General features: G+C 46.0%; 1 protein-coding gene across 1 annotated transcript; it reads right to left on the bottom strand.

Annotated features, from left to right (window-relative positions):
• Window positions 1–552: 552 nt before the first annotated feature.
• On the bottom strand, window positions 553–8,855 carry LOC113406643 (olfactory receptor 6N1-like). Its single transcript, XM_026652453.1, has 2 exons — window positions 8,846–8,855; window positions 553–1,502 (listed from the first exon to the last, which is right to left on the bottom strand). The coding sequence occupies exons 1-2, from the start codon at window positions 8,853–8,855 to the stop codon at window positions 553–555; spliced, it is 960 nt and encodes a 319-aa protein (XP_026508238.1).
• Window positions 8,856–9,622: the final 767 nt, after the last annotated feature.

Here is a 9,622-nt window from a genome sequence, read left to right as displayed (position 1 = left end):
TTGAAATGTTTCTGTCTGAAATGGTAGAAAGAAATGGTTTTATTTTTTTAAAGAAAATGCCATTTTTTGAGAGAAAACTATTAAATGAATTCAGTCTGAATTCATGAATACCTTCTGTGCTCTGAAAAATGTATTTTTGAAAAAAATTCTGTGTTGAAATGAAATCACGCCGCTCTAGCCATGAATTCTAGACTCCTTCGGATCTTTGCAAGATCTCACACACACACACACACACACACACACACACACACACACACACACACACACACACACACGTATATATACATGAAGACCATCATTATCTTCCCAGATACGTTCCCAGATCTAGCAATCCAGAACGTCAAGAAAAGCCAAAGTATATTAAGGAGCTGAACCCATCCACAGGAATTCCAGGTCAGTTCCTTGTAAAATGTGGAGAGTCAGAACACAGAAGCAGAGGAAACATGTAGCTGTTATCCCCACATGACTCACGGATCATGCGATTAACATGATCTATGGGCAACCTCGATGTTACCTCGCTTGCTGGCTAAACCACACAGGTTGACTCCTCTATCAGTCAATCCATCCGAATTTTTGTGAGTGCTGCGTAGTTTGGATGACTTTCCTCATGGCTTCCTTGACCTCTCTGTTTCTCAGGCTGTAGATGAGGGGGTTGGCCAGGGGAGTCAGGACGGTGTAGAAGACAGAGAGCACTTTGTTCAAGTCTCTCAGTGCAGCAACGTCTGGGAGCATATAGACAATAATCAGGGTCCCATAGAAAATTATCACCACAATGAGGTGAGACGAGCAGATAGAAAATGCTTTTTTTCTCCCGGTGGTGGAAGGGATTCTCAGGATGGTGGTGATGATTGAAATATAGGATGTTACTGTTAATATAAATGTGGAAAGCACCTCTGTGGAGCAGAGTATGAAACTCACCAGTATGACCAGGTTGGTATCATTACAAGAAAGCTTAGTCATTGGGGTGAAGTCACAAAAGAAATGGTCAATTTCATTGGGTCCACAGAATATTAATTGTGAAACCAAACATACAAGTAGGGTACTAGCCACAAATGGCCATAGCCATGACCCAGCTGCTAGCTGGAGGCAGAACTTGTCTTTCATACGGGCTGCATAATGCAGAGGTTTGCATATCGCTAAATACCGATCATAAGACATCGCAGCTAGGAGGTAACATTCTGCACCTACTAGAAAACCAAAAAAATTTAATTGTATGAAGCAGCCATTAACTGAGATGGCTCTGTCCCCAGTCAGGAAACTGGCCAGCATCCTAGGCAGGATGGCGGAGGTGTAGCAGATCTCTAAGCAGGACAAGTTCCCGAGGAAGAAGTACATAGGGGTGTGTAGGCGCTGATCAGCCACAACTAGCACAACGATGAGGATGTTTCCAGCCATGGTCACCACATAGATCACTAGAAACACCAGGAAGAGAAGAACCTGCAATTCTGGGACATTCCCAAATCCTAGGAGGATGAACTTGGTGATGGATGTTTGATTTTCCCCTTCTCCTTTCCCCATGGGATGTATCTAGTAGGAAGAACGAAACAAGAAACAGTAGAGTTTTTTTCTCTCCCGCCTGTTAAACTCGATAAAGCAGCATCCAACGAGACTCCGAGAAGATCATTTACTGTCCTCTAAAGCTGAAACCTTTGAGACTTGGTAAGGAACATGGGCATTACCACACCAGAACAATCCATTTAATAGGGTTTCTTTCATAGTGTGCCTTTATTAGTGGGCAGTCTCGGATTCTACAGAGGAGCTATAAGCTCCCATAACGGATACTGATGCAACGGCATCTACACGGGGAATTGTTTGGCCAGGCAATTAATTGTTGGCCTCCTGTCCAGTACTGTGAAAGCTTGCATTGTACATTTTTAATTGAGCTAGTGCAACTATGTGTATGCATTCATTCTTAGGTCCTCATATGGCCCTCATAATTAAAGTATCTGACCACCTCATGTTCTATAACATACTTACCCTCACAGCACCTCCTGGGAAGTAGGAAAATGCCATTATGCCTGTTTAACACAGAGGGCCAAACGTTCAAAGGCATGTAGGCACTAAAGATGTAGGTAGTTGCTTACTGGATTTTCAAAAGCCTCTGAGCATGTTAGGTACCAGTGTTGCATTGAAGTCAATGGGATTTAGGTGCCTAAACAGCTTAGATTATTTTGAAAATCCCATTAGCTGCATATCTGCTGCTTTAGGTGGCTAAACACCTTTGAAACTGTGGCCGTAAGTGGGTTGCTATGGTCACTCAGACGTTTGTAATGGAGCAGGGAAATGATCCCCGGTCCCCCAAAGTCACACAGGAATTTGGGAGAGTTCTATGACCTAGAGCAGTGGTTTTCATTTGTGAAGCCCTAAACATTTTGAATGGAGGTGCAGACTGTCATAGGTTGGATCACAGAAACCCCCTTGGGAACTGCCAACTGATGTGCCAAGACTACTTCTGCCCCTGCTTTCCCTCTGCCAGCCTGGGAATCCAGCACCCTGTCTTGCTGAGCCAGACATGCCCATCTGCTCCAACACAGACCCAGGGTCTGAACCAAGTGACCAAAAGCTGCAGGCTTAACTAAAAGCAACTTACAGAAGTGTTCCTATCTTTAGCACTCAGAAGCCCAACTCCCAATGGGGTCCAAACACTAAATAAATCCATTTGACCCTGTATAAAGCTTATACAGGGTAAACTCATAAATTGTTTGCCCCCATAACACTGATAGAGAGATATGCACCGCTGTTTGCCCCCCAAGTGTTAATACATACTCTGGGTTAATTAATAAGTAAAAAGTGATTGTATTAAATACAGAAAGTAGGACTTCAGAGAATATCAGGGTTGGAAGGAACCTCAGGAGGTCATCTAGCCTAACCCCCCACTTAAAGCAGGATCTCTCCCCAACTATTTTTTTTGTTGCCCCGGATCCCTAAATGGACCCCCCTCAAGGATTAAACTCACAACCCAGGGTTTAACAGGCCAATGCTCAAACCACTGAGCTATCCCTCCCAAGTGGCGCCAAGTAATAACAGACAGAACAAAGTGAATTACCAAGCAAAATAAAATAAAACATGCAAGTCTAAGTCTAGTATAGTAATAAAAACTGAATACAGATATAATCCTCACCCAGTAAGTTTCCTTTTACAGACTAGTCTCCTTCTAGTCTGGGTCCAGCAATCACTCACACCCCCTGTAGTTATTGTCCTTTGTTCCAGTTTCTTTCAGGTATCCTTGGGGGTGGAGGGCTCTCTCTTTAGCCAGCTGAAGACAAAATGGAGGGGTCCCCCACGGGCTTTAATAGACTTTCTCTTGTGGGTGAAGACCCCCTCCTCTCTCCTATGCAAAGTCCAGCTCCAAGATGGAGTTCTGGAGTCACCTGGGCAAGTCACATGTCCATGCATGTCTGAGTTCCTTATCAGCCAAGCCACATTCCTGAGAAAGTGCAGATGTGGATTGGTGTCTCCAAGTTCATTGTTGGCTTAAGTGTTTCTTGATTGGGCACTTACTGAGAATAGTCTTTTCTCAAGAAGCTGACCAACTGCTTCACTACAGCCTACTTAGAATCAAACAAGCATGCAGCCAATATTCATAACTTCCAATACAAAAATGATACATGCATACAAATAGGATTAATAGATTCAGTAGATCATAACCTTTACAGAGATATGCTACATGGCATATGTAGCATAAAATACATACTAGTTATGTTATATATACATTCATAAGCACATTTCCATAAAGCCTTATGGGAGGTACCATCACACAGACCCCTTTGGAAATGTTAGACTAAGCCCTGGTCTACACTACAAGTTTAGGTCGAATTTAGCAGTGTCAGATCGATTTAACCCTGCACCCGCCCACATGACAAAGCCATTTTTGTCGACTTAAAGGGCTCTTAAAATCGATTTCTGTACTCTTCCCCGATGAGGGGATTAGCGCTGAAATCGACATCGCCGGGTCGAATTTGGGGTAGTGTGGATGCAATTCAACAGTATTGGCCTCCAGAAGCTATCCCATTGTGCTCCGTTGTGACTGCTCTGGATAGCACTTTGAACTCAGATGCACTTGCCAGGTACACAGGAAAAGCACCGGGAACTTTTGAATTTCATTTCCTGTTTGGCCAGCGTAGTGAACTCAGCAGCACTCACCAGCACAGGTGACCATGCATTCCCCCCAGGATGTTTCTACGCTCCCCCTATCATCTCTGTCCCTGAGGTTATCACAGATTAGAAGGCAAAAAAACCACACTCGCGATGACATGTTTTCTGATCTCATGCAGTCCTCCTGCTCTGATAGGGCACAGCGTAATGCATGGAGGCATTCAGTGCAGGGCCGGCTCCAGGCACCAGCTTAACAAGCAGGTGCTTGGGGCGGCCAAGGGAGAGGGGCGGCACCTGCTGCAATTCGGGGGCGGCAGGTCCCTCACTCCCTCTAGGAGCGAAGGACCTGCCGCCGCGGATCGCGGCTTTTTTTTTTTCCCCAATTGCCGCCGCCGGTCGCGATTGCGATCGTGGCTTTTTTTTTTTTTTTTTCTTGGGGCAGCAGAAATGCTGGAGCCGGCCCTGATTCAGTGACAGAGGCCAGGAAAGTATTGCTGTGTTTGCTTAACGGCAAAAGTTTCATGCTTCGCTAGCGATCCTGCCCAAGACAGGTTGCTGTGTCACATGCACTCCGTGCTGTGTCAGCCTTGGGCGGGGGCATGAGCGCTTTGTGAGCAGGAAGGCCATAGGTATAGATATTGGATTAGGTAGTTTCTGTAGCTAGATAAAACATTCCTCTGCATTCAGCAAAGTCTGTGGCATGAAAAGAGAAGCCCTGTAGTGTAGTGATTATCATGTTTGTATAACATGCAAAATGTCCCCAGTTCAAAACCAGGTGAAAACAGGTCACTGTTCCTTTTTCTGACTCCTTCCTGCATTTTTAGTCTTAGAACAGACCGCACTGTGAATTTGTACTTTGAATTATATCAATTATGAGTTAAATAATATGGAAGCTCTCTCTAAGTTGTAGTCCCGGGTTCCTCACCCTTTCAGCTGCTCTGATAAATTAACATTTTTGTTAGGGGCGGGAGAAATTTTCATGAAGCCTTTTATAGGGATTAAATGCTATCTAGGACTCTGAAATAATCTTAATGTGGCCCACAGAGCGCAATCCTTCATTCTGGATTTGTCATTCCACAAGTTGAACTGCTCCTTACTACTGTCCAGGCTTCATGAGCCATGGGAGCAAGCGGTAGGCTGAGATAGGTGCGACCACACGGTGCTGCCGGCTGGGAGAGCAGCCTAAGGCAGAAGCCTCCAGCTCGCATGATATTCCAGGCAGGACTGAATCTCCATGAGATGAAACTTAAAGAAGAGAATGATCTGGAGTCACTCCCATTCAGTGCTCTAAGAGGAGGATAGCCATGTATGTCCAGGCACCCCTGATCGACCTCACTGAGGTCTGCCAGGTGAGCATGGCTGAGCGGGAACCCGGCTGGCAGGAGCTGGCGGACGGAGCCCCAGACTGACAGTGGGCTGAGCCGGCCCCACTCAGCCCACTGCCTGCCTGGGGTTCCGATCATCCAGGCAGGCAGCGGGCTGAGTGGGTCCGGCGGTTGGGACCCTGGAAAAAAGGCACAAAACGATTGTCTGCCGTTGCTTTCATGGAAGGAGGGAGGGAGGGGGGCCTGACGACATGTACCCAAAACCACCTGCGACAAAGTTTTTGCCCCATCAGGCATTGGGAGCTTAACCCAGCATTTGAATGGGCAGCAGAGACTGCGGGAACTGTGGGATAGCTACCCACAGTGCACCGCTCTGTAAGTCAATGCTAGCCACGGAAGTGAGGACGCGCTCCGCCGACTTAATGCGCTTAGTGTGGACATACACAATAGACTGTATAAAATCGAATTCTAAAAAATTGACTTCTATAAAATCGACCTAATTTTGTAGTGTAGACATACCCATAATCTGTGGATCCCCCAGGGATCTGCAGAACATAGGTTAAAAACCACTTTCTGTGGTAACAACAACCTTTCACAGACCCCTTAGACATAGTCTGCTGACCCCCTGGGGTCCATGAACCGCAGATTGAAAACCACCGGCCTAGATGTTCAGAGTAACTGATCACAATGGTCCCTTCTGGCCTTGACATCTATGAATTGATGAAGTTCTAAGTTAGTGCCCCAGGTAAATCTATCTATCTATCTATCTATCTATCTATCTATCTATCTATCCCCTACACACTGTGCCTCATGCACAAGGGACACCACAAAAAGACACACACACAGATCCCTCACAATCTTATGAACCCCACGAGTCAGCTAGAAACCCTCACACACATTCTGTCCCCAGCTGCACCCTGCAGCCCAGCTAACGTGAGCGCGCCTGTTGGCGTAGAATTTCAGGCGAATTCTGGCCAGCAATAGAGCAGATGTAACTCGGTCCTCCCAGCCGCTGTCTCACCTCAGCCATGTTAGGAGCCATGAGGAGACGTATCAGGGGGAGAATGAGAAATGGTACGGGGCAGGGAATACCCACAGTGAGTGTCAGGCATATGGGGGGCCTGCCTTGTACTCTGATCTGAAAAGCTTTCCACTTATCATCACCCCAGTGCTCCACTCCTGTGTAGGGTGGGAAGAGCCCGGAGCTCTCCCAGGACTTGTCATAGGAGGCCACCTAGACCTTAAGGACTGGGCCCAGGAGAGGATGGAAAATCTCCACTCCTCCATTTGAAAACATCTGGGGAGGCGTGTGTGAAAGGGCTGGGCCAGGAGGGATGAAGGCAGAGAAGATGTCAGAGGGGGAGACTGGGCCTTTCTGAGGGGAGGGGAAGGGAAACCGAAAAATCAGGACAATTCTGCCCCCAGCTCCACCCAGCAGCCCAGCTGATGTGTCTGTGTCTGTCAGGGACTGAAAGGGATGTCAGTGCTGTATCTCTGCTGTAGTACAGCAGCCGCGATGCCAATCCCCCAGCCACGCTCTGCGGCATCTCAGCTCAGTGGCATTAGGAGCTGTGATGAGACATGTCAAGGAGGGAACAGGCAGTGCCACAGAGCAGTAAGTGCACGGTTACAGGGCAGGCCTGAGAGACCTCTCCGGCTGCTCTGCTTCCCAACATGCCAACTTTTCCTTCCTAACTGAACCCCCTAGCACGTGTCCCAGGAATCATAGAATCGTAGAAGATTAGGGTTGGAGGAGACCTCAGGAAGTCAATTGGAATGATCCGATTTACCTTTAATCCTCAGCATCCAGTGGCAACCTCTCCCTCAAGGGCACTCGCTATCCTAACTGTCTCACGCACTCTCCTTTGCCCAGCAAAGACACCTCATTTTTGCTGCTGGCCTGGGCTGCTCTTGCTTGATGCAGGCTCCTGTGCAGATTACACAGAACCTCAGCGCTTCCTGGGGTGGATTCTTACAGGGTTTATAGGGGATTGCAGCCTCACACGGTCTCCTGCTGCTAGACGGGTCTCCTCCTAGACTGTTGATTGTGATCACTTTTTAATTGACCTCCTGGGGGAATTAACCCCACGTCGCTTGCTAAAACAGTGTGAATGCGGAGGGCAATCCCCATGGGAAACCTCCCTCTTTGTCATGCCCTGTGTGTGTCAGGAGCCCGGGTGACTGAAAAATACTCATCCATCACCTTACTACTTGTACTTACACAGTGTACAATCATTTTATTCCATACATTTTCAAAGTACTCATTATATGCCCATGAATGCAAATTCACAGATGGGGAAACTGAGGCCTGGGACGGGGAGGTGAATTGCCCAAGGTCAGCCATCAGATCAGTGGCAGAGAAGCCATGTCTCCTTGTATCAAGACATGTGGCAGATCCACTGGTCAATGCAGCAAGTTAACTTTTCTTGTTAGGTGAAACAAGATACAAACGGATAGGCATTTCAGATATGAAATACACTAAACATCAAGATGAGAAGTGAAGTCAATGCATAAGGGGCCTGATTCTCATTTACACAAAGGCCTCTTTTATGCCATAAATAGGATTTGCTCCCACTTTAGTATCCCTTGACACTCCCTGAGTCATTTAATGTGACCTCAGTATAAATCAGAATGACATGTTTGACCACTAGTTGCATATATGGAGGTGTAGTATCTTGGTGACATTTTGGTGTTCTGTTGATTGGTGCCTTCAAAATATATTAGCTGATAGATGGCTGTGGAGACAGGCCCCTCTACAATGGGTTTTGATGTGCAAACAAGCTTTTTTTTCCATTCACTTATTAGTTCAGTGCATGTTTATGTGATGTTATCAGATGTGCTGGCATGTTGTAGGCTCCAAAAAGGCCAATCCTTCAACATCACATCAGTGTTTAATGAGCTAATACTAGACCTCATTGACTTCAATGGGACAACTAAGGGCTGCATCCGAAATATTCAAAGGAGCCTAAGGGATTTAGATGCCAAGGAAAGGTTTGCAGACCTGGGACTCTAAGTAAGGACTTCAGGAGGGCCTTCTAAACGTCTTATGTGGTAAAGTGTTGATGTCCTCAGGGTTATCACTACTCAGCACATGGCAGAATCAGGCCCTGAGATCACTAATTAGGCAGATGATGGGCTGTGGTCACTGCTTTTCATGCTGGCCAGTCCTATCTCATTTTACCTTGTCCTTCCTCTGTCTGTTTGTCTGTTGTAGCCAACTGTTGTCTCTTGTCTTAGACTGTCAGTACAGTCAGGGACTGTCTTGTCAACGTGGCCCAGCAGTGGAGATGGGTGGGAAAATTTTGTTGAATCAGTTGTCCATCTGAAAATGCCCCTTTGATTAAACCAGTTTTTAAAAAGTCAGATCAATTTCATGCAGGAAAAAAAAAATGGAAAAAAAAAGTTTGAGAATGTCAGAACTGGGCTGTTTGACATTTTCATAACAACAAGTTGTGACATTGCATCCCATAATGCTTGTGAATGTACATATGACATAACTGGAATATGGCTTATGCTACATATGCCATGTAACATATCTATGTAAAGGTTATGATCTACTGAATATATTCATCCTATTTGTATGCATGTGTCATTGTTGTATTCGAAGTTATGAATATTGACTGCATAATTTGCAAGTTAAGTTCCCAGTCAAGAAGCACTTAATGGACAATGGATCTTGGAAGGCTCCAATCCACATAAGAAGTCTACATGAGGACGTTCAAGGTAGCATGTGAACCATGGTTGCTACCTGTAAATTCTGAGTCATGCATGGACATGTGACTTGCCCATTCTATGTGACCCCAAAACTCCATCTTGTAGCTGGAATTCTACACAGGGGGAGGGAGAGGCATCCACCCACAACAGAAAGTCTATTTAAACCCTTGGGAGACCCCTCCATTTTGTCTTCAGCTGGCTCAAGAGATAGCTTCTCCACCCCCAAGGATACCTGAAAGAAACTGGAACAAAGGACAGTAACTACAGGGGGTGTGAGTGATTGCTGGACCTAGACTAGAAGGAGACTAGTCTGTAAAAGGAAGCTTACTGGAACTCCTCTGAGGGTGAGGTTTTATCTGTATTCAGCTTTCTCACTGTATTAGGCATCGACTTGCCAGTTTTATTTTATTTTACTTGGTAATACATTTTGTTCTGTCTGTTACTACTTGGAACCACTTAAATCCTACTTTCTGTATTTAATAAAATCA

Source organism: Terrapene carolina, unplaced genomic scaffold (assembly GCF_002925995.2).
Source record: "Terrapene carolina triunguis isolate 2854851 unplaced genomic scaffold, T_m_triunguis-2.0 Scaffold114, whole genome shotgun sequence".
NCBI classification, from domain to species: domain Eukaryota; kingdom Metazoa; phylum Chordata; order Testudines; family Emydidae; genus Terrapene; species Terrapene triunguis.
The sequence above is the reverse complement of the archived record's forward strand: the minus strand, read 5'-3'. Positions and strand labels throughout refer to the sequence as shown.